General features: G+C 44.6%; 4 protein-coding genes across 4 annotated transcripts; all 4 read right to left on the bottom strand.

Moving 5' to 3' along the window:
- Window positions 1-745: 745 nt before the first annotated feature.
- Window positions 746-4,570, bottom strand: LOC133927272 (low-temperature-induced cysteine proteinase-like). The gene is made up of 5 exons (XM_062373652.1): window positions 3,955-4,570; window positions 3,244-3,479; window positions 3,005-3,145; window positions 1,202-1,651; window positions 746-1,068 (listed from the first exon to the last, which is right to left on the bottom strand). Exons 1-5 carry the CDS (start codon window positions 4,448-4,450, stop codon window positions 982-984), a joined length of 1,410 nt encoding a protein of 469 aa, XP_062229636.1. The 5' UTR covers window positions 4,451-4,570; the 3' UTR covers window positions 746-981.
- A 131-nt stretch (window positions 4,571-4,701) lies between these two features.
- On the bottom strand, window positions 4,702-9,252 carry LOC133927785 (cysteine proteinase COT44-like). The gene is made up of 3 exons (XM_062374177.1): window positions 9,214-9,252; window positions 6,554-6,862; window positions 4,702-4,752 (listed from the first exon to the last, which is right to left on the bottom strand). Exons 1-3 carry the CDS (start codon window positions 9,250-9,252, stop codon window positions 4,702-4,704), a joined length of 399 nt encoding a protein of 132 aa, XP_062230161.1.
- A 32-nt stretch (window positions 9,253-9,284) lies between these two features.
- LOC133927271 (probable beta-1,4-xylosyltransferase IRX14) lies at window positions 9,285-12,825 on the bottom strand. Its single transcript, XM_062373651.1, has 3 exons — window positions 11,684-12,825; window positions 11,016-11,567; window positions 9,285-9,652 (listed from the first exon to the last, which is right to left on the bottom strand). Exons 1-3 carry the CDS (start codon window positions 12,526-12,528, stop codon window positions 9,454-9,456), a joined length of 1,596 nt encoding a protein of 531 aa, XP_062229635.1. The 5' UTR covers window positions 12,529-12,825; the 3' UTR covers window positions 9,285-9,453.
- Window positions 12,826-15,664: 2,839 nt separating this feature from the next.
- On the bottom strand, window positions 15,665-22,607 carry LOC133927270 (EH domain-containing protein 1-like). The gene is made up of 16 exons (XM_062373650.1): window positions 22,427-22,607; window positions 22,242-22,321; window positions 22,070-22,138; window positions 21,908-21,965; window positions 21,770-21,822; window positions 21,638-21,680; window positions 21,502-21,563; window positions 19,323-19,436; window positions 19,064-19,166; window positions 18,926-18,975; window positions 17,699-17,827; window positions 17,369-17,620; window positions 17,200-17,279; window positions 16,804-16,930; window positions 16,581-16,724; window positions 15,665-16,161 (listed from the first exon to the last, which is right to left on the bottom strand). Exons 1-16 carry the CDS (start codon window positions 22,509-22,511, stop codon window positions 15,976-15,978), a joined length of 1,635 nt encoding a protein of 544 aa, XP_062229634.1. The 5' UTR covers window positions 22,512-22,607; the 3' UTR covers window positions 15,665-15,975.
- Between the last annotated feature and the right edge of the window lie 2,953 nt (window positions 22,608-25,560).

The raw sequence follows: 25,560 nt of genomic DNA, 5'->3' as shown, positions 1-25,560 counted from the left end.
AAAAACACATATTTTCACTTCACTAATCAACGAAAAATTAAATTTTCTAATTTTCATTGTGCGAAAATAGAATTTTCGCAGATTAGTTGTGCGAAAATATAGTTTTCGTAAATTAGAACAGAAAAAATTTGAGTTTTCACACTTTCAATAATAGAAAATTCAATTTTCCACGGATTGAAAGAGCAAAAACCTATTCTTCCAAAAAGCAAATTTTCCATTTAGTTCGAAAGATGCCACGACTCATGTTAGTATCTGCTAGCCCAATGTAAAGCAACTTAGAGAGAGTATTAGGGTATGTCCCATGACATAAGCCAATAGTCAAGTCCATATACTTTCTCTACACAAAATTAAAGATCATAGTAGTAAATTGCACCAAGAAGCATCACTCTTCATCAACACGCGGCATGAGCAGTATCTGGACACACCGAAAGCACCGACACAGGGGTCTGATTGTATTTAGCACCTCATGTGTCGAATACGATGCACAATACCATATTTGACAAATAAGGTGTCGAATACTTACACCTCTTTTTGGTGAACAAAGTACCAAAACCCCCTATTCGATAAATAAGATACCGAATACATATATTAAATTTATAAATACAATAATATTTTATCTATTTTGATAAATACGATAACGTATGTTGACTATTTTTATATTTTGTCCTCTCCCGGATGACTATCCACGATACCAAACGGGCCAAAAAAACCAATTCCTCTCCGCCTAAAAGAGACGAACGAGTCATATCGTCAAGCGAAAATAATTTTGCAGAAGTATTTATTCCACAAGGTTATTTCCTAAATTATTTATTACATAAGTTTATTTACTTAGTACAGAATTGTATTTATAACCTAGTTCAGGTGGTCTGCGTACAGCAGATGGCATAGCGCACCGTGCATCACGACTCAGAACAAAAACAAGTAAAATAACTAGTTCTGAGCCCACAGCAACGGCCAAGAACGATCTCCAGCACAGTCACCTCACCAGCTGCTCCTCCGGCCCTGCCCGCCGGTGTACATCGCCGGCGTGCGCGGCAGAGCCTTCACCGTCATCGGGCTGTTCACGCTCTGCACAACAACGCAAACAGTCAGAAACATGTTTTGGAGCCTGTTTCGAGCGCAAGAATTTCACAGGAAACACTTCAACTGACGCGTGAGTCGGGGGGAAATTCTAGTGCCTCAAACTGGGCATCAGGCTTACCGTGTGGCAGGTGCCGTCGCGGACGTTGCAGACGGGGTAGTCGTGCGGGCAGCAGGACAAGTGGTCCTCGCAGCAGGTGGCGGACTCGAGCTGGCAGCAGCCGTAGGCGTGGCACTCGCCGCGGTGCTCGGAGACGCAGCAGCAGGTGGTGGCGTCCGGGCAGGAGTACTCGAGGCTGCACACGTTGGGGGGCTTCACCGGCGACGGCGGGGACGGGCCCGGGTTAGGCGGGTTCGGGCCATCCTTCACTGGGTACGACGGCTCCATGGCGATGCCGCACTTGCCGGCGAACACGTCGATGTTGCGTGCCATGCGGATGTAGCCGGACTCGCCCCACCGGGTGCCCCAAGAGTTCTTCACGATCCAGTAGTCCTTGCCGTTCTCGCTGCCGTAGCCCACAGCCGTCACGCCGTGGTCCAGGGACGTCCCGCATCTCCCGTCGAAGATGCCCTGTGTATGATTGGAAACGAGAGAAAAAGAACCGTTGCAAATTCCTCTTAACAGTTCAGAACAAGGAACAGCTCCTCTAAGCAGTTCAGAACAAAGACCAGTCCTGTGGTAAATCATGTCATCACGAAAGCATGGCAAATGAATGATTTAGCTTACTGCATACTGAAAGGTCAATTCTAACGTTGTGATTTACTATGAAACAACTCTAGTGGTGGATCATGGTATCAGAGTGCACCAGGAAGTCTAGCTAGGAGATGTTTTCTTATATAAGCTTGTCTTTTCTTGAAGGATACAAGAATGCAAACAAATGATCATCTATCATGCTCCTCAGTAATCAGCATCGCCAGACAAATTTAACAATTATCACTTCATCATCAAGAAGGTAATAACAGATGGCCAGTTATACTTTCCATGATAACATTACTCTAGTGTTCAACAACCAACTTTGCAACTAACGTAATGAAGACTGTTTATTCACAAGGTACACGTATGTATGGGTTAGCATCATGGTCTAGTGTTCAACAACCAACTTTGCAACTAACGTAATGAAGACTGTTTATTCACAAGTTACAAGTATGTATGGGTTAGCACGAACATTGAAGAGATCACGATATCATTTACTTCTATCGAGACAGGGGAGTCAGAACTTAAAAAAAAGGTTGCATATCCTCATAGACCAAGGAAATGGAAGCAGCAATAACATGGGCTGATGCATTTGAAAAATAATTTGAACGGACCATGATGCTTCTATTCTACCATCCAAATTAAATATAAGGACTATCCTCGTGGATCAAGGACATGCAAGCTGAAATCAATAATTTAAAGGGGATGCTTCAATTCTACCATCCAGACTAACATATAAGGATAAGTAGGTTTAACTAAAGCAACCGGCAGCCGCATCCATGAAACTAGTGTACAACGAATATTTAGTATGCTAAGTATTTGAACTCAAGTTTCTTACAGAATAAAAGTTGGGTGAATGGACTTAGTAGTAACACTCTTATGCAGAAACATAGCCCTGATGAATTAAGTTTGTCCTTAAAAAAGAACATATTCTGTTTTTTTTTTATGGAAACAGCTGTAATGTACAAAGCTTCTCTATGACTCGTAACTCGGTGTTGCCAAAACCAAAGGGAAGATACACAAATATCCAGAAAAGTGGTACATAAACAAAGATTTTGATTGCCATCCAACAGAGCAAACGAACACTCATCAGGCCTATTGAGGGAACTATTGTGTTACTTCTCATTCATCCTTATGCTTTGCGTGTCAAATATCTAAGGAAATTAAAATCAAGCAAATGCTTCTGAATATGTACAGGGCAATACTTCGAGTGATTCAACAATAATTTACCGAACGGTAGAGCTGGAATGCACGACCGGATGCTTCAATGGCGACACTAACAGGCTGGTGCGCCACCGCATTCTGCAATGCTCTCTCGTTGTTGATTGGCACATCCTCGTATGAGTCGATGAACACAACCCTTGCATTTTTCTGCATTGAACAAAATGCAAATCTCCATCGCCATCAACACAGAGACATACACACTCACATATAAATCGCAGTTAAGTGCAGAAACTTATGACACTGACCCGGTTGGGATCACACCTCCCGTCATGGCCAGTAAAAGGATAGTCAGCCTCAGTGTCGATCCCACCGTTCTTGATCATGAACCGGAAGGCATTATCCATGAGTCCACCATTGCAGCCCTGGTCCTGGAGCTTGTCGCAGTCAATCAGCTCCTGCTCCGACAGTGATATGAGGCTACCCGTCAAGATCTTGTTGATCCCCTCCACTGCTGCCACCGCCGAGAACGCCCAGCACCCACCTGCATCTCACACACCCCCAAATCATCACATAACTGACGGCATTGTTTTAGAGAGGAACTTCCTAATTCTGCTCTCGACTTGGACTTGAAGCTTTACCACCACCTCAATGCTAACGTGGCTGATTTAATTCAAAGATTGAAAAATGACATAATCTTGTAAAAACTAGCACCAGTTCCACCGATCCATTTCGATTTTTAGTGGTCACGAAAATATTTCCAAGAACAACTTGTTCGAAGAAGGTAATTTTAGGAAGGCTGTACGCCTGACGACAAGAAGGCTTCGTCGCTTTCGCGGCGAGAAGTGGCCAGCCACAATGCAAATATCCAATCAATCGACACCAAATCGTTATAAGAAAAAAAAGGGGGAGGAATTTGAGAGATTTTTCCAAAGTTTGAGATCTACATGCAGACAAAGCTACCAAATCACTGAGTAAACGAGGTAAAAGTAAGGAGCAGCATGGAGCAGTGTACGGACCGCATGAGCCTTGGTCCTTGACCTCGGCGACGGCGCCGCGCTCGCGCCAGTCGACGGCGTCGGGGAGCTGCTCCCCGGCGCGGGGCAGGTAGCGGGCGCTCCCGACCCGGCCCGCCGTGCCGTTGCGGCGGAAGCCGAGGCGACCGAGGCGGAACTCCTCCAGCGTGAGGTCGGCGAAGGGGGTGAGGCCGAGGCGGAAGCCGTGGAGGCCCGCGTCCGCCTCCGCGTTGTGCGCGTCGACGTAGCGGAGGTTGTCGCGGAACACCTCCAGCCGCCGCCGGTCCTCCCCCAGGTCGTTGCTGGGCTGCCGCCCGTGCTCCGACCTCCACGCCTCGTACAGCCGCCGCGCCTCCTCGTGCGTCCGCTCCGGTGGCGCCGCGACGATGGAATAGAAGTCGTCGGGGACCGCCGCGGCCAATGCCACGGCGAACGCGAGCGCGAGCACCGCTGCCGCAGCCGCCGCCGCGGCGGGAGCAGGGGGGCTTGGCGGACGCATGGGGTTGTGGTGAACGCTGAGCCGGCGATGTCAGGACTGGTTTGACCTCGAGCGCGGTGGGAACGAAGAGAAGCGGGAGAAGAAGACGAGAACTGTACTGACACGTCTCGGTCTGCGAAACGGTAAGAGCAAGTCCAAGTGAGTTCCTTCACGCATAGATTCTGATCGTGAAGGGATTTTCATTTTCTTCAGCATTCCTAATAGTTTTTCTTCATAGTTTTCTTCACGATAGGATTCTCAGGTTATTTCCTTCAGAACGGGATTCTTTCTCCATTCCCTTCGCCATTCCTCTCGAAAGGAAGCTGTTGGAGATGAGAGAAAATAAAGGAAATGAGAATGGAAAAGGGCATCGGAAGAGAACGAAATAAAGGGAATATAGTTGAAGATAGTTTAATGGAAAAGCTTATCAATCACGTTCATTTGTTTTAAGATTTAATTTGTTTTGAGATTTATGTTATTAAATAATTAAAAATTATAAATAAATATGGATAAATAAATATAAATTAGGTAAAATAAATTATCCAAATAAATCATACATAGCATGCGCAGTTGCAATTTTTTCACTTTAAATGGACCAGTCGTTTTTTGGCCACGTGAAACACGAACTGGACTATCCGGGCCCACCACCATCACCATTCTGCTCTCCTGACGCCTGTCTTAAACAGAGACTGCTTCATGGAAGATTTCCCCCCCCCCCTCTCCTGGTATGTACATACACTACGGTGCATTTGGTTGGGTGACCAGGCTACGCTAGGATCAGGACAGTTTAACCCTGTCTTCATGAGTGCAAGAATTTTCTGTGTGGTTTGTATATACTAGCTAAGGATCTATTTAGTTAGGCTGATATTTTTTTAAAAGCTACTTTTAAAAACTGTTGTTGAATGAACATTATTTTTCAGAAAAAAAAACTCATCCAAACTAGTTTCTGCCTTTTAAGTAATAAGTAATATTTTTGCTACATTTTACTTCTCAAAAGCTATTTTTAGAAACGAACTGTTTGGTTCAATTTTCTACTTCTAAATAGTAAAAGACAGCAGAAACTAAACCAAATAGACCTTAAATTAGTATTGAGTTATTTTTGTTTGGTTGTTTAGCTTGGCTTGAGTGCAATCACCTAGTCTTTGTTGTGACGAGTTTAACTCCATCACCTCCCTTTCTTCACCTCTCAGGTGCCACTTCTCGATTTTCATCTCCTCTCTCTGCCTTGGTGCTAGCAGCCCAGAATCGATGGCCAAAATGAGTACATGTGTTCCCTTAGGTTGATCCATCGCCACTTCATTACTTACAAACAAATGATTAGTATAAAGGCTTCATTACTTACAAACAAATGATTAGTATAAAGATGAGGGATGAGATCATATGTCTAAGTTTCATAAGATGGTCCCATAATACCATCGAAGATGAGTGATCTTTCCCACCAAACACTCCATAAGTCCACCAGACAAACTCGCTCTTCATTGTTTGCCTTGTGCACCTACATGACAGAATCGCGACCTTGCCGACGGCGAGTGACAAGCGAAACCAACACTCTAGGAGACAAACCTAGTAGTATTAGGAAAAATATAACTCTGTATGTCCTTATGCGCGTATACTCTATCTTAACATTTTATTTCTCACACATGATATTTATCCATCTATTGATTTTATCATACACTCCATAATATTTTGACCTACATCTTTAATATAAATCTCAATACAAATAAATAGTTCTAATAAACTATGCATTCACATGGCATAGTACTAGCTTTGCAGCCTTCCAATTTCCTGGAATGGGACCTCTCCCCTTTGGATTTTCATCACTTTCTTCGTCGCCGGTCGGACCCCTGGCGGCCTGGCCCTGCCGTGGTGTTTTGGACGATATCATTCCTCCCCATAAAAAAGAAACGGAGGAGTCATGGAATCCAACGCAAACAACGTGTGCAAATGTATGTATTACGTCACCCTCAAAAAGAGTATTTATTCCATAAGTTTATTTACAGGAGTCTTTGTTACATAAGTTTATTCATAAGTTATTTCCGGCGGTACATATGTAAGTAGAGCAAAGCTAGGCCACAACTCAGAGCAACACAAGTGTAGACGAGCAACTATTCTGAGTCCACACACCACAGCAAGGAGCCGGCCGGCAAGCAGCCGGCGGCCGCCTGCCTGAGCAAGAGCCATCTCCAGCATGGCCATCTCTGCAGCCCTCGTCGGGTTGGGGCCATTCTTCACCGGGTACGACGCGTCCATGGCGATGCCGCACTTGCCCATGGGCGCGTGCACGCTGCGCGCCATGCGGATGTAGCCGGCCTCGCCCCAGCCTGTGCCCCACGAGTTCTTCACGATCCAGTAGTCCTTGCCGTTCTGGCTGCCGTAGCCCACCGCTGCGACGGCGTGGTCCAGGGCCGTCCCGCACTTGCCGTTGAAGATGCCCTGCGTGGTGGTAGAAATGAGAATAGTGAACGACGTACAGCTAGCAGCTCCCCTAAGCTAAGCAGTTCACAGCAAAGAACAGCTCCTCTAAGCAGTTAAGATCAAATTAAGAACACTCCAGTAGCTGATGGTGTCATCTTCAGTGGCAGATCAGAAAAAAAATAATTAGGTGTCCTAAGTTGATATGTAAGAATCTGGTGTCTCACTTATTAGGTTAAAAATTATTACATGAGCTAAAAGCACTCCTACAAATTCCTTCATAAAATTAAAAGTTGAAAGGTACTGTTTGACAGACTCTCTGATTTCAATCAAAAAACTATTCTGACAGATTTGATAAACAGATTTTGAGTTGCCCCATTTCTTACACACGCAGCTCTTACGTTTGGGCGTAGCATGAGGCCGAAATCGTGCGGAAATCGAATGCTTCATGTGGTGTGATCTGGTCGTCAGGGGTGTTCCCGCTGTTAGCTCAGAATGAACTAAATCGAAACAAATTCTTAGCCTAATTACAGGAACACTTCCTTAATTAATGCGGAATTAGGTGGACATTGGTTGGGGATGCACAAGTGACAATTTCGGTAGCTTGGGAAGAACAACCATAGGGAACAGTTCTAGGTTGATGCCACGTCGGTGTTAACGATGGGTGTTGATGGCGAACGTCGGATGTGCCGGTGTCAGTGATGACCTCCGAGTAGTAGTAGTGCTCTCTTTAAATCGGTTTATGGTTTTGAAGTATTGGGACGATGAAGCAAATTCTATAGGATCTGATTCTACTAAAGATCATCTCCTCTGTGATGACCCGTGTCTATATCATTTCTCTTATCTTTAGCTCAGTCATTAGATCATGAGATGAATAATATAGATAAGTCTCACGAAGATTTTTCTAGATATAATTATATAAAATTTATTTTCTCGGGACGAGGGTAACCACAAAAGCGATCAATCAGTATCATGGGTGGTTGGCTCCCTTTTTATCGTGACGCCGTACGACTCAGGACCGAAACCACTTGTTGGTTTCTGCCTCCTATCAAGACGCGTAAAGTGTGGCCCTATCGGTTTGAGTAGCTGAGAGCCTGAGATCATAACCAACATGCGGCCCCGCTTCTGCTCAGATCTGCGCATCAGCTGATGATCGGTGAGCACTCACGTCGGGCTGAGCTGCTCGCGTTTAGACTCTTCTTATCTTTTGTTCATCCGACTGTAAGATCCAACGCTCCGATCGATTAATGCTAAGCAACTTACTTCACGAGGGATGCAGCAGCAGCCAACGGCAAGGACCGCACAAACGATTGCTTTGTTGTTCCAGCCCGCAGTACTCCAACCAGGGTCAGGAAGTGAGGAACTGAGGAAGATTTCTCTCTCAATCTTGGTAGCTTGGCATGATGCGTGATGATCTCGTGGGTATAGCGAGGTAGGTCAGACTGTTGTACACTTTAATAGAGAAAATGAACAAACTTCCCCAACAATACGAAGGGATTTGGTCTAATCCGTGCTGACCCCAATCAAAAGTCATAATAGGCCATAAGAAAGAAAACTCTAAGAAAAAAAATCATATGCGCACGAATCCGTTAGCCCGGGAAACTAGATGAATTCTGGATAGTTTAAACTGTTTCTTAAACATATTCCAAATGAACCACGAACTTACATACGATGATCATAACCATATCCCAGATCTGAACGGGAATCCAAAATCTAGACATTTATGTTCACGCACTGATTCGATACTATCAAACGATTTCATCACAGCACAGGGAAAAAAAACCTGGTGACAGCACGGCCCGGCACAAATGGGCAGCCCGGCACGACCTGGGCCTGGTAACAGCATGGCCCATTAGACACGGCACGGTTTGGCCCGATAAACCATGCGGGCCGGGCCTTACCATCCCATGGTATGATGGGCCAACGTCGGCCCATTAAGCAAGTTTAGCCCGTTAGCAAGTGAAAAAATCAGATTTTTTTAAAACCAGACGAAACAAACAAAATCAGGAAAAATTCAAAAAAGAAGAAAATAATGGAGGGGTGGGGGCTGCCATACTTATAGTAGGCTAAATGGAAAATAGCCGAATATTTCATTGTCGTGGCTCTTTAAATAAAAAAATCTAGAAAACTCAGAAATTTCAGAAAAACTCAAGAAAATTTAAGAAAAAACATAGACATAGTTAAAAGCCACGCCACAGTGTCAGCCTAAAAGCCCATCGTGCCGTGCCTACCCGACACGAATACAAATGGGCTATGCTGTGCTTGAGCCATTCCCAGAGTAGTGGGCCACATGTCAGTCCATTAAGACCGGCCCATTTGGCCAGCTCTACCAAGAGCGTGCAGCAGTTTGAACCCTTGCTTCAGAAGCATACACGACTTCCAGAATTCAGGCACGATTTTTCAACGCCCATCGCAGTGTATATTAGAACACAACAGACACAACTACGGAAAAAAGTGCGCCTTCTACAGAAGACATATCCATATATGGACCATTGCCGCATGAGCAAAACATCACAAAAATAAACACGCCACCAACGGGACATGCTTCCTACTGTACTTCCCAGGTGTGAGATAATGTAAGATATACATTACAAGGCCAATACATTTTCTCATCAGTTATCTTGCCCTTGAAGGTCACCCTTCCGTTTTGTCATGCTTCGGGGCCGAGATGATTTGTTTTTTCTTGACAAACGCCTATCCTCCTGGTCTTGTTTGGCATCCAACAACTCGGATGGAAGCTCAGTGGAGGTTTCAGGCCATGGAGTGCGTTTCACAGGAATAACAACTTCCAAAGGTGGCTCGATTACCCACCTGCAAAACAACAAATTTAGTTGCAGATAAGAAAGTAATGAAAAGCTCAATGTGCAAAAGGATAAAACAAGAGCAACATCCAGCAGGCTGTCAGCAGGTAACCATGGCCAGACATTCTTAAAGATCATTTTTCCTTTTGCTAAAAGAACCCAATATTCGACTCCTTGCTGGTTTCAGTGAAATTAACAGTTATTTTGAACAAGATCTTTTCCTGTTCAAGGTCCCAGGAAGAAGCTACCTATCGCACATGGTTTTGAAAGACACTTTTCTCATGATAACCCGCATATTCCTCTTTTCTGGAGTGATGAGGACCTGTTCTTCAACCGTGCAATTGGCTCAAATGCTAGATTACATGCCAAACATAAGGTACAAAATTAAAGTATTCCGTTAAATATTAATAATGATACATTGGAATTTCTGTGTCGTTCCATTGCCACATGGCACCACATCAGCGGAACAGGCAAATCATTACAAAAACGTAGATTGAAGGTTATTAAATATGTAATCTTACACTCTTAGTAGGCATTAAATAAGCAGTGTCTGTCCAGCACATGCCGGACACACACATACTTGGTCGAACTGTTGGCGCAACTTAATATTATTCTGTAGCACTTTCACAGTTTCACTATAATGGAAACACAACATTTACTAGCACAGCAGTTTACAGCTAAAGATTAGCACAGCAGTTGCTGGACACGGAAGGGTGACCTTCAAGGGCAAGACAACATTTACACACATACTTGGTCGAACTGTGGGCAAAGTATAGAAGTATATTTTAACTACATATCAAAATCAAATCCCTTCTACAAGGCAAAATTAAATGTGATATCTTTATAAACTAGCACAAAGGAAGCCACGAACAAATTTCATAGAATCATAGGTTGCAGAGTTCCCAATAACAGTGTTTACCAGTATTACCACACACATCCTAGACCAGCATGGAACTGTAAAACTTGGTGACAGGACAACATAAACTATTTTACTTGAGGTATTAAGAGACTTTTATAAACAACTTACAGTTCGAGATATGATACCATACTCAGCTCAATGCAATCAGTCAATCACATTTGATATGATAGAACCCTCACAAGATTCAATATGTCACAAAGTTTCAATTGGCTTATGTCCAGTTGTCATACTGTTCATTGGAAATATTGAGCCTCAGCACCTAGCTAGGAAGTCTGCTCAGGCCTAACTAACTTGATAATCTTATAGAAGGGATTCTCTATGACTTAGACTGCCTTTCACTAGATGTTTGAAGTATTGGACATAAGACATACAGAACATCGTAATCTTTCCTATTAACATAACTGGTTAATGAAAATGTCGCGGAAAATATAACGGAAATATTAAAATAACTCACCCCTGAGGAAACTTGCTATCAGCCCGGGCTTCAACACGGAGCCACCACAGTAGGACCTTCTTCCCACAGTTCCCCAATGGCTCAACAGACGACGGATCATTCAACAGAGTAAGTGGGTTCTCAATTTCCTCCCCATTCTCACCCACAGCATCAAGATCCTTCACCCAATCAGGCTTTCCTTCTGCATCCTTCCACAACATTCTCGAGTTCAACACAAAGCCAGCCCACTCCAAACCCCTTGGTAGCACCGGGGCTGCCGCCTCGCCAACAACTGTCGCGGTCTTCCCAGAAAACGGCAATGAGTTAAACGTGTGCCATCCAGCCAAGTGCCCAGAGGAGTTGCAAGCAGGGCCTTGAACTGGAAGAGGCATATTCTGCTTGTCCTCTTCGCTAAGGCGTGATTTGCCAGCCATTCCAGTATGCGCAAGGATACCCATGGACACCGCACCCATCCACTGGACCTTCTGCACCTCATCGAACAGCTCCATGGTGTGCACATTGCTGTCATCCGCAAACACAACTACACCATCCATCTTCCTCTCCCGGATCACCCTACACAAGCGAACAAATCCTTCATTGGCCACCTTCCTCTCTACTATTACGATAGATTAAAGAACCAAAACTACCACTAGCTATGAGCAAGTCACAAGTAGGAAGCAGGAACATACCGCAGAGCGTGGAGGCGCATCCGGTTCTCGGTGGCGTGGCGATCTGCCCAGTCGTGGGGCATGCGGTCAGGGAAGGGGATATGGACGAAAGTGAGTCCGGAGCGCGCTAGGAGGGACGCTGTGGTGTTGGTCGTGCCACCTGCCTCGACGACAATCCATGTGAGTGGGTAGGGCACGTTGCGGAGGGAATGGAGGAGGCCGGTGAGGTGGAGCGCCTGGAACGCGCGGGAGTAGGTCGGGGTGACGACGAGCACCTGCCTCGGCTCCTTGACGCCGTACCAGCGGCGCTGCTCCTCCTGCACACGCTCCATGATCCGGTGCGCACGCATCACCTCCACGGGGTCCGGGTGCGGCCACGGCCGGATCCGAATCCCGTGCCGCCCCACCACCACGTGGCTCTGGGGGTTTCCAGACGTCCCTGCTTTGTCCGCCGCCGTGGCCTCCAGGGTGGTCCAGTTAGCGGGGGAGGAGGGGGGAGGGTTCGCGTCGGCGAAGGACAGCGTGAAGGTGTTGGTGGTGGTGGTGGTGGTGGTGGTAGTGGTGGTGGTGGTGGTGGTGGCGCGCAGGACCGCGGCGGCGGGGGAGGAGGTTGTGGAGCGGTAGAGCGCGGTGGTGGAGAAGAGCATGAAGAATAGGAGCCGCGAGAAGCGGAAGCCGAGGAAGAGCGAGATGAGGCAGCAGAGCGCGTGGAGCAGGAACCAGAACGTCGACGAGGCGGGCGCCCGAGCACCCGCGCCCCCGCCGTCAGCCCCCGCCACGTCGCCGCCACCGGCCACCCCCGACGAGCGCGCGGTCGCCGCCGACGAGCGCCGCAGCCCGCTCTGCGGCAGCAGCGACTTCATCATCGCGGCAGCCGGATCTGGCCTCCCCTGTCCGCCGCTCCCACCTCCGAATCGAATCGATCGCGATCGTCGGCGGGTGGGGTGGGCAGTTTTTGAGGGGGAGAGGTGGGTGGGGGTGAAGTGCGGTGCACGAAACTGCGGGTGCGGAGGTGAGGTGAGGTGAGGTGGGCTATCAATTGGTGGGCAATGGAAAAGGAGGGGAGGGGAAGCGAGGTGAGCGTTGGGTTGGTGCCGGTCGGGGACGGCGGGGGCGTGGAGCCGTGAAGAAGCCGAGCGCAAGCGCGACGCGAGGACCGGGGGATCGACCCGGGTTGGGGGAGTTTGGTGGGGGCGGATGGGTCGGCGCGGCGCGGGAGAGGGGTTGGACTGGACCAGCAGGCCGCGGGTCGCCGGGGGGCTCCGCGTTCGGTGACGGCGTGTCTTCTCTACGCATTTCTGGGCGTTTTGGTTGCGGTTTCGTTTGTTTGCCACGTTTTCCATCATTGGGATGCAGCTGCCGGCTTTTCCCCGAAAGGATGGGGATTATATTAAAATTGTGAAAGAGTATATTCCTTGTATATATAAGGTTATGATAAAAGAACGAGTTGCACATATGATCTTTGTAGATCCTATTCTTTTTCCTCAGCTCTGATCATCTCTGTCGATCAGCATGGTACTGTAATAGCAAAGCAGAACACCGAAATACATCGATATCGGAGTTTACTCCTCCCAGCAAATCCGAAAAGGAGACCCAAACCTTAGATTGCCACATGTGACAACGCCTCTAAACCATCATTGAAGTGCATTTGAAGTTGATGTGGAGCATTGGTAGCCTCCTAGGTGGACTGTGTAGAGGAAACCCTGATCTAGCACCTTCACAATCGGTCATGCCAAAGATCAGTGCTGCCAATGGGTCGGGGTGGGTGCAAAATTTGCCCCATGAGGTCGCGGCTCGGGACCTGATTATTGTTTAGGTCGGCGCGGGAGCAATTTTTCGCTTATGGGCGTAGGCGGGCGCCTAATAACGATGGCCTAGTCGCCCCAGCCGACACCACTAACCTTAGCCTCGGTGTTCTGTAGCCCGGGTTTGAGGGCGGGGGTGAATTTTCACAGGTTAGCAGTTTTCAAGTCAAATCGAATTTCGAGTCGAGTACGTTCTTGCTTATCAAAGATGGAGGCCCATAAAACCTCACCGTATTGGACTAAGATCCGACAACCCGAACATATAGACAAGAGATAAAAAACATCCTACTCAAATACACATATACACATATATACTTACGCAACTCTTACCGAAGACTTTATCATAAATGACAACCTCACTAGAGATAGCTTACAGAAACAAAATTCCATATGGCTTCGTCGTCGATGGCTCCACCGGGATGGAACTGCCGGCTTGTGCCTACTGCGTTTGACTTCCATGCTTTAGTGTCGGCTCAGCGTTTTCCCGTATGACTTAATAAGGAGTTTTACAGCCTATTTAGGTAGGCAGGATTTCGATCAAAGCAGTTTCTGATTTGTTTAAATTTTGAAAACTTCCAGAGCAATCTCATCGTCATAGAATGGCCCTTGCATGTTAAAGCTGTACCGTGACTGGTATGTTACACCGGATTTAGACTGCAATTGTAATGCTGAATTCATCACAGATATAACTGAACAAACGATTTGTGTGCGAAGAGAGCTTAGGTTAGTTGGTTAGGATCTTGTAGTGGAACATGCTTATTTGGGTTCGTGTTCTAAACTTAGTGCATGTGCTCTCATCTTCTTGGGATTTAATCATAAGAGAAGTAGTACATACATATATAGGTCTATTAAATGATTAAAACGTGTGCTCATGTTATATAAGATTATATCTCTAATCTTATTTAGGTGTATATGTGGACGTGAATATATTATATGTGCATCTGACATGTACTTAGCATGTTTCTCGTAACTGAACAAACAAAAATTGTAATGAAAAAAATTTATACCTGAGCTAAAAAAATATGAAGATTGCTATTAGCATTGATCATCGTTTACAATTATAATTGTACGTGACGGGCAGTATTGGAGAAGCACTTAGGTCATCTCTAACGGATACTCTAAAAATTTATTCACTATAATACTATTATAACATCTTCTAACACTATTATAATATCATTTATTTTTCCTACCTCTACTAACTAATATATTTGCTACATTTTATTACTCTACTTCTCCCTTTAAACCTATATTTATCCTTTATAAACAATATTAAGAGATAAGAGAGCACCACAAATTTAAAATATATAATCCTTGCTGCATCACTGTAGTAGTGGAAAAGAACTCTACTGGAGTAACACACAAGGATACAGTAGCCTCGTAACCGGATTCTACAGTGACATACAGAGATGCCGATCAGTTTTGAGGGCTGTGCTGGAGTTAAGACTTAGTATATAGGTCATAAGGCCATCTTCAGTAGCTATTTCAAATTTTTATCTTTAAAAATACTATTACAGCATCCTTTATTTTTTTCATCTCCAACAGCTACCCTATTTTCTAACTTCTACTCCTTTTTTTTCTCTTCGGGTCCGCTGTCAGCCTCTATAAACAGTACAGCTACAGTACAGACATTGTTTTCTTCCCGGACGCCTGGCAGTCTCTGCGAGCAGCGTGCTACAGTACTGCTACAGTGTTACATGTGCTAGAGTAGATCCACAGATTTGCAGGTTCGGTTCCTCTCTCCGCAGTACTGTATCGCACTGTAGCCCGGGGTACCCATCCTGATGGAGTTGCTACAGTGAGTGAACAGTACCGCAATCACTGTAGCATCTGAATCTGAAAAATCCCTCCTCTGCGCCTACGCCACCGCTCGGATTTTCTCTATGTTACAGTGCTGCTACAGTGAGAAGAGAGAATCTGATACTCCAAATTTGCCGAAACATGTTGCAACTGCAACATTGTTGACTGTAGGTTCAGAGGTTGACGGTAGCTGTTGGAGAAAGAAAAAATAAAAAGTACTGTAATAGTGTTAGAGTATATTGTAATAGTGTTATAGGGTATGAATTTTTAAAGTGCTACAAAACATGACCAATTACCGCTTTCACACACAATAAAATAATGGGCTAATCAGGAATGCAATGCCGAAGTGGTCCAATATTCTTCATGGGTTGTCAAATAGACAGAGGATCCCCTCGTCAAATTGTCCCCCAAAAAGGAATAAATACTCATTTCGAGAAACAGTGAGTTTGCAGTATATTCTGTCATACAATTTTATATCCGTGCTACATGGCCAGATGTTTGGTGAAAATGAGCAATGGCTATCCAATTCTTATGCACACAAATATACAGCAATGCTGAAGCATGACAATGCAGGCCCCCACAGGACCTTGACCACAATGATTCGTGTTGCCTGGCAGTTGCAACGCTATGGAAGGTAGCATCTCTCCGCGCCTGACTTGTCTCTCATCCTGGTGCAGACCAAAGTCATCTTCCAACCAACAAGATGCTTATTCACTCGTATGGGTTCCTGAAGTTCTTGAGGAGCTCTGGAATATCATATCCAAGCATATCATCAACCGCCTGTATCATCTTGGGCTTAACCTTCTCAAACTTGTCGAAGCTATACCCACTCAAGACCTCTTTGAAGTGCTCCACGTAAGGAAAATCTCCTGCCGGAAGATGGTATTCCCGTTGCACCTGTTTCACCAGACAGCTGTTGTTTAGAGCATGGAAAATACATGGAAGGGAGATTGTAGGGAATGCTTCGCATGGCATCCAGTAAAAGAAAAAATTAACTGTGTAACTGAAACGAAACCAGAAGGGTCCAGAATTCACATCATCAGCAAAACACATAACACAATCAGCTCTTACTGTCACTACTTTAGTATGTGCAAAACTAGTAAAATGATTGAAATTGTAGGTAAAAGCTGGTTAGGCAGGGAACAACATAGCATGAGGCCAAGATAGGCAGACAAACCACCCAAAAAGAGACGTGGTAAAAGGATATCTGATAGACACAAGCTTCCATCCTAACAGAAGCAGGGACCTCTGAGGCTTTTCAATCTACAACAGTCCTAAATCCACTAGAGAAGTTGCAGAACCTAGCAAATACGTACCTTTTCAAACTCATCCTGCAAATTGTCTATGAGTCGTTGTTGGGCTTTAGCTTTGCCCATCATTGTAGGCATTTCCTTCTTTAGATGGCCAATTATATAGGCATGGATCTTGGCAGCTCTAGCACGTTTAACAAATTCATTGATCTGCAGACACGGAATAGTGCTATAAATATGTGAAAACTCAGGACTCAAGAAAACACATGCAAGAAAACAAAAAACATACCCGACGATCACAAGCTTTCTTGGGGATATCTTTGAGATCAGAAAGGAGATCATCTTGCTCTCTCTCAAATAGTTCCTTTCCAATTGGACCAACAGCTGATTCATTTACTGGTTTGTCATTGAATGATCTGGAAGCAAACTTGGAAGTCACTTGAATGTTTTGCAAGCAAATTTGAATGATCCAAGGTCATTACCAGAACAAGATTCAGATAATATAGTTTAAGCAATTGAAAATTTCACTATTACTGAGGCAAGCTTTAATACTACACTAAGGTAAATGAAATACAGCAATGGAACTTCTAGTACTAATATTCAAACTACAGTTTTGAAATCCTCTGTAGTCTGTCATAAAGAATCATAGGAGTGAAACAAAGAAGATCAGGGTATCAGAAGTTACCCAATATAAACACGCGCAACCTCAGGGGTATTCAATACTTTCCCAAGAGACCACATCAATGCACCATACACTCTCATAAGCTGCATGCCAATGAGAAAAACCAATTAATATGTAGATCAAAACAAAGCAAAACGCATCATCATGAGTTAGACACAACTACGAATACAACCTGTTGAGTGTCTATTTGGTCTGCCTTGTTTAGAACTACACGTATTTTATCATCATGTCCACGTAAAGATCCGATGACACGTTTGAACTCATCACTGATATCAAGCTTATGAGGATCAAACAGAAGAAGAATAAGATCACACTTCGCAGCAAACCATGATGTCACACCGATGAAATCATAGCTACGTTGAGTGCGTTGCTTTTCACCAGAAAGAACACCAGGTGTGTCGACAAATGTGATATGCTCTAGTAGCTGCAAGGTAAATGCTTGGTATCAGTTTCCAGATTACATGCCTTTTAGGCTTTCACATGCATCAAAATTAAATCTTACTGGATGTCGCATCTGAGAGCATTCAAACTTGGATAAAAATGCAGTCCCAAATGTTGTGAGACCACTAAAAGGCATGTCGGCTTGAACAGCAATAGTATTCCCAGGAATAGTCCTTTCATCAGATCCTGACTGGCAAGAAGATGAAAGTCAACTGGAGTGACACAGCATATTGCTTATATTGCTTATATTGCAACAGCGTCCATCTACTTTGAAACAACTAAAAGTGGTCGAAGAGTGTGTCCATAGGTGCTTAGCCTCTATTACAAGCTACACAAGCAAGAATTTGCACAAAATCTAGGAACGATTAGTTTAAACTTAATATTGGTGATGTGTGTATTTTATGCTTCTTTTACATTAGCTAACATTTCCAACAAGCACTTAAGAAATTAGAAACCATCATAGATAACATGCTCTACAATATAATTGTAGCTCAGCATTTAAGAGAAAATTTTGAGAAAAAGGTACAGAGTGCTAATCACCACACAACAACATAAATCAAATAATCTACAGTATTCTCAAGAGTCACAAACACACAATCAGCGTTGAAATCCAAGCATCTGATAGAAAAGAACCAGCAATGCATCAATAGAAGTATTAATTTCAATTCTTGTTGGCAATAGAAAGAGACTAAAAAACTGACAGACTGACAATTATGCATGGCCTATATCACCTAAGCAAATCGTGGCATGAACACTAGCGCTATGTTTTTTGTAAATATTTTCACCAGACGGAGAATCTGGATCAGCTTATAACCTTCATCTTCTGTTTATCATGTAAAACACTCTTTACATGCTCTTGAGGATTTTACGAACTATATCTAGAAAAATCATTACAATTTCCAAGGTACAAAACTTATACTCCTACCCGTGCCCTTTTTTATCTACAGTGTGATTATATAGTCTGTGAACCCAATATCTTAGGAGGAATCCCACAGAGATGTAAAAGCTGTAACTTTACTATCTAAAGTTTTGAGAAAAAGCTGGACTGCTTCAAATCCAATTTTCCGTGATTCATCAACTCTAGACCAGCTCAAACTTTAAGCACATGGAAACTATTTATCAAAATTGAATTTAGAAATTAGAGGTTGTATCGTGTCCATATCAGAATGCAAGATACATGCTCCATTATTTCTTTTCCATTAACTTCACAAATCATAATTGGAAGTTTAAATCATTTGACGCACCTAGTATACCTACAAAGAGAGATCCTAAGTTTTGCTAAATTTACCATGACAACTACAAATCTGTCTGTTGTTGGCTCTGGTCCAATATGTGCACCTGCAAATGCAGAATATAAACTGTCAGACATCATGTTACTTAAACAAACCTGGGAAAGTATAGAAGGAAAATCTGGTAGCTACAAAACCTGGATAGCTTGTTCTTAGAAGATGCTTGATAAAAGTAGTTTTACCCGTAGAATATTGACCTAAGAGCATAACCATTGGCTTTGCATCAAAATCACTACTTGTCTGCAAAATAATAGATTTGATATTATTTTGTATGTATAGGACTTATTTTTAACACCATGCCACAAGGAAACAAAAACAATAAGGAATAGAAAGGCACAGGAATGTAGTCCTTTGTGACTCGTACAATATCCAGAAACTGGGAATACAAGTATGTACCAGTAAAGGGGAAACAAAATCATTGAATTTGTATGTAACTTCCAAAGGCTTCAGCTTTTCGATGTATAGTTTTTTCAAGCCATCGATGACAGAAGTAACTGCAGTCAGAGGTATCTGTTTATATAGAGCACCATAAAAGAAAAGGTCAGCAATTGAAGAAATTCATGTCAATTGACAGCAACTGTTTATATAGAGCAAGATCTTAAACATTTGAGCAAACAAATATGCACTGCTTAATATTGCACAACAACAACAATAACAAAGCCTTTGTCCTAAGCAAATTGAGGTAGGCTAGAGATGAAACCCACAAGATCCAACTAAAAAGATAATGATAAAATAGTAATAAATAAAGGTACTAATAATAGTAAAAAAAGTAAAAGTAATAACGATACACGGAAACTGGTGTATAAGTTATGGTTCTAGCACGTGGATTGCTAACTTCCACGCGCTTCTATCTATGGATAGTCTTTGAGGATATTCCATTCCTTCAAGTCTCTCTTTACAGACTCCTCCCATGTTAGGTTTGGTCGACCCTTGTCTCTCTTGACATTATCAACGCGCCTTATTATCCCGCTATGTATGGGTGAATCTGGAGACATCCGTTGGATATGTCCAAACCATCTCAACCGGTATTGAACAAGCTTTTCTTCAATTGGCTCTACCCCTACCCTATTGCGTATATCATTATTTCAGATACGATCCTTTTTTTTATGACCACAAATCCATCACAACATATGCATCTCTGCTACACTTAACTGTTGGACATGTCACCTTTTAGTTGGTCAACATTCGACGTCATACAACATCACGAGTCGAATTGCCGTCCTATAGAACTTACCTTTCAGCTTTTGTGGCACCCTCTTGTCACAGAGAATGCTAGAAGCTTGACGTCATTTGATCCATTTAGCTTTGATTCTACGACTAACATCTTTATTGATATAACCATCCTGTTGTAGCATCGATCCTAAGTATCGAAAGGTATCCTTCTTGGGGACCACTTCTCCACCAAGACTAACATCTTCTCCCTCATGCCTAGTAGCATCGAAATCGCACCTCATATACTTGGTTTTGGTCATACTAAGTTTAAAGCCTTTCGATTTTAAAGTATATCTCCAAAACTCCAATTTCCTATTAACCCCTGTCTTACTCTCGTCAACTAGCATCACATCGTCAGCAAAGAGCATACACCAAGGGATATCTCCCTATATGTTCCTTGTGACCTTATCCATTATCAAAGCAAATAAATAAGAGCTCAAAGTTGATCTTGATGTAGTCATATTTTAAGCGGAAAGTCATCGGTGACACCTTCACTTGTCCGAACACTTGTCACAACGTTATTGTACATATCCTTTATGAGGGTAATGTACTTTGTTGGGCTTTATGTTTCTCTAAGGCTCACGTCATGACATTCCTCAGTATTTTGTCATAAACCTTCTCCAAGTCAATAAATATCATGTGCTAATCCTTCTTTTGCTCCATATATCTCTCCATAAGTTGCCTTATCAGGAAAATCGCTTCCATGGTCGACCTCCCAGGCATGAAACCAAATTGCTTTTTGGTAATGCACATCATTCTTCTTAGGCGATGCTCAATAACTCTCTCACGTAGCTTCATTGTATAGCTCATCAACTTAATTCACGGTAATTAGTACAGCTTTGAATATCTCCATTATTCTTGAAGAGTGGTCCTAATATACTTCTTCATTATTCAGGCATCTTGTTTGACCGAAAAATGAGATTGAAGAGCTTAGTATTGCACAACAGAAACAAAATTACTGAGTGCTATGTTGTCTTACAAACATTTTGCTGGACCGTGAGCTTCTCTTATCCATTCATGTGTATCATATTGTCCAAGCTCACTAACAGGTAAGGTATGATTGAAATATATAGGTAAGTGGGCGCAAAAGTGAACCAGCGTTCATCAGCTTTTCCCCTTGTTACAGAAGATCTACACAAGCTAAACAAAGTGAACTTACTGCATTTTCCCTTAATTAGCTTGAAAGGACAACCACTGAAAATATCAAAATGTGCCCTCGCTACTATAATTGTACTAGCGTTTTCCTCAAAACTTCCTTTGATGCTTGTTCAATAACCGGATAGAATACAATAGTTATTCTCATGAGCTTAATATCCTAGGAGCATACAAAAGTCAAAAGTTCTAAAGATAACATGAGTATTACCTTCTTTGATGACTTTGAGCTGAACCATTTGTTTGTTAAAGATGATTGTTCCTGAGGAAATCCTGCACGGATATAAACAGTTTGTATCATAGATTTCTCCCCATCATGAATTTCTATTAAAGAGTGTATTACTTACCATCCATTTCTGGATCAACCCGCTTCACCAAATGCTTAGATTTCTGAAAACCAATTACCGTCATATTACTATATGATATTGAGATAAAGCATGACACTGGTAAAGAAACGACTGTAAGATGTAATATATTACCGCGAGTAGAGCATCCAAACCTTCCATGACAGGTGGATTCAAAGTGCTCAAATCTGTCAGATATAAGCATAAACTAGTTAGCAGTAAATGAATAAACATATGCTATCAAATAGGCTTAATTTGGAGGCTAGAACCAACCATCGCGCTTAAGGCTATCTTGAGTAATCTCATTCCCCGCTTGCGCCAGAGAGACTAGCTGCCAATTGACAACAAACCCATTACTAATGAACAATAACCCAATCATCTGGCATAAGCAGAGAGTACAACAAACGCATCGAATTGACGAGGGAAACCTCAAACCTGCATTGCCGCAACAAATTCGCCGAAACCCAGGTACCCCTGCCGTCTGGAGTCCGCGATAGCCCAGACCTTGAGTCGCAACACAGTTCGACAAAAATGGTACATAAGAAATCGATACCTCGGCAGCAAGACAAGAAACGGAAGGGGGAGGGATAATGGCGCGAGCCGGCACCTGCTTGAGGTCGGGGCGGGAGAGCTTGGACTTGCCGAAGAACTTGATGGCATCTGGGCCCGTGATGCGACCATCCCCATCTGCAACGCCATCGATTAGACCACACCCATCAGTCCGTCAGAAACAAGGGTTCTTACAGGCGAACAACAGCGAAAGGCGATTGAGGATCAAAGGGGGGATCGGACCTGAGTCCGCGAAGGCGAACCACTCCTGGTAGATCTTCTGGTGCTCCTTGGAGCAGCTGCCCGCAGGGTACTGCCCGATCTCCATGGCTTTTACTACTGCTTCGAGTTGGAGGGCCGTCCTCCTCTCTGCTGTGGAGGTTGGCTCGAACCCACGCGAGGTACAGCCCAACCCGTTGACGTTGCCGGGTCTTGTTGGCGCGATTGCCGGATCCGGATAGGATGAGTCAGATCGGACCAGATCCTACGTCTATGAAGCTCTGTTTGGAAGCCCGGTTTTGGGTTCAAAATCGATGTAAAATATAGGCCTTAATTTTTTTTTTCCAAAATACACTGAAAATTTTGTTTGGATGACCGGTAGCACACTAAATTTCTGATTTGTTTTGACCCATTCCGTCCAATTGGAAAATAGATCTCGAGACGTCTAGAAAAGAAAAACGATAACTATCATGTGTAACTTCTCGTCTCATCCCTCCCCCATGGACTCCACTTGGCCTGGCTGCGGCGGCAATCCGGCCAGTGACGGTTGTGGACCGGTGGACGAGTTCATCAGAGACGGCTAGTGTCGGTGATATGGGAACCGAGGGTCCTCAAGTCCCGAGGCCAGGACAGCAGAGTGCCACGTGGCGTTCTCCCTCGGGGATTATCTCCCCGAGGTCCGAGAAGACTAATTTCCGGGAGAGGGTGCTCGGGTCATAAACAGTGGTCCTCGAGTACCCGAGTTCCCTGAGGACCTGAGCAGACACAGTTCCGGGAGAAGGTGCTCGAGGCCATGAACAGTGATCCCCGAGTACCCAAGTTCCCCGATGACCCGAGCAGACACAGTTCCGGGAGAGGGCGCTCGAGGCCATGAACAGTGGTCCCCAAGTGCTCGAGTTTTTCGAGGACCGAGAAAAGGCATATTCGGGAGAAAGTGCTCGGGGCTATGAACAGTAGTCCCCGAGCACCCAGAGTTCCTCGAGGACTTGAGAAGCCCCTTGCCGCTGGACTCCACAAGGGCTCAGCGGTGAGGTGTTAATTGGTGAGAGGCCCGATGCTGCATTTAAGAGGGAGCGTGGCATGTCACTTCCAACCACTCCCTCACGCCTGCTGTCAGTCCCTGCCACTGCCTGGCAAGGAGGCGTGGGACATTTAATGTGTCGGGTCCCATCACACGTCATCCAGCGCGCCTCAGGATATCGTCGCTGGGCTCGAGGCATATCGCCTGCCGCCCTGCTGTGTCAGACTTGATCTGATCGGACAGGCACGCGGGGTTGCTTGGTGGCTGCCCTGTGGGCCCTCCCTGCTGCACCCGCTCAAAAGCGGGATGATGACGACAGGACCGGATGGGGGCGCGTTTTCAACCCCCGTAACATCAAGCTGCAGCCCATGATGGTTACTTTCCATTTATGGTGTCTTGGGACTCGCGCCATCCTTTCTGGGTACGCCAGGCCGCCCCGACGGGATATAAGGAGGGGTTGCACCCCTACGACGAGGACAAGCTTGGCAGGCCGGACAAGTTCTGGAAGTCGATCAAGTCTCACGAGTTGAAGAATACCGAGACAAGCTAACGAAGAGCAAGACACACGAAGCTCTAGACTTAGACAGAAATCCTTGTAACACAAGAGATCCTCAGAGAGGTATTTTCAGAGCATTTATAGCATACACACAGGAGTAGGGTATTACGCTTCGTGCGGGCCGAACCTGTCTAAAATCCCCTGAGCATTTATTTCCACTAGCATCCGATCATCCATCCCACCTGCATCTCATTTACTGTCATTAATTCACATACGAGGTAGATTCAGAATCATCCCCCGGCCGAATCTCAAAGGGGGTTCCTCCAGATTCCCGCTTGTGGAGTTCATCCTCTGACAGCTATGGAGCAACGGTCGAGTGCACCGTCGGCTGGGGAGATGAGTATATCAACGGCGGGCAAAATCCTCGTCGTCGCCGTCTGATCCCCGATCTATGGAGCAGTCATCGCCCTGGCCTTCATCTGCACTGCCCTGGCCTCTATCTGCATTGCTGATGTCATCCCGGCCTCCACGACCGCCACCGTCGTTCGGTCCTCAACCTGCACCATCACCATCAGCATTGTCCCTGTAGCATTTCCCCAAGGGCTTTTACCACTGCTCCAAGTTAGAGGGTTGTCCTCCTCTCTGCTGTGGAGGTTGGCTCGGACCCACGCGAGGTAGCTGCTGTGTGTGCTACACAGCCCAACCCGTTGACATTGCCAGGTCTTGTTGGCGCGATTGCCGGATCCGGATAGGATGAGTGAGATCGGAATGGTTCCTCCCACCTAAACTACCGGTTAGAAACATGAAGTTTGCAATTGAATATAGGTCTTGTTTGGTATAATTTGTATTTCTGCACAATTTGTTGTCTGAAAATCCTGTGAAAAGCATATTCTACTTCTTTGGATTATAGTTCATTCTTAAAATTCGTTTACTGATAATCTGCTGCAGAATCTCGCCATTTGGCACAGCTTCTACAAAATTCTCTAGAATCCTTATATCGTTCTCTTGAAAGATTTGATTCTATCTCTGAAGGATGTTTAGCACTATATATATACGAGGCAGAATCCTTCATTGTAAATAGAGATGAATAAAGAATAAGCGATTTTTCCCTACATCATGTCTCCTTTGCAATTATTTTCTTAAGGGGTCACTGGACTACATCCGGTAGCAGTGGTTTCTTAACACGTTATCAGTATGAAGCTCTGCCAGAGATAAGTTAGGGAATCAGATTGTCTCGCTCATGAGGATTAAAAGGTAAGATCGATTCGGTATGTATACTCATAGCTATTATATTTTTTTTGCGTCAAATAAATAGATCTGTGAATCACATAAATAGTAGCACGTATTGTATGAACATCATCGTAGTAGCATCGTATGCATGAACAGTAACCAGCACATGAATAATCTGCACAGTGAGATTAGTGGGGCCTGCAACAACCACCACCATGCTGCTAGTCGACAAACCAGCGGCCATCCCTTGCACAAAATCACGGTGGCTCGAAAGCCACCGCCACATATCGAAAGAAAAAAAAGGGGTAATACCACTGGCATCGAAGCCGACAGCCTTCTAGGCCTCGTTGCGTTGCCCGAAGTGGCGCCGCCACGCTGGCCATTTGAAGTGACGCCAAGCCGTTGCGCTGC

This window comes from Phragmites australis, chromosome 8, assembly GCF_958298935.1.
Source record: "Phragmites australis chromosome 8, lpPhrAust1.1, whole genome shotgun sequence".
Classification (NCBI taxonomy): Eukaryota; Viridiplantae; Streptophyta; class Magnoliopsida; order Poales; family Poaceae; genus Phragmites; species Phragmites australis.
Note: the sequence above shows the minus strand (reverse complement) of the source record. Positions and strands in the feature narration are given on the sequence as shown.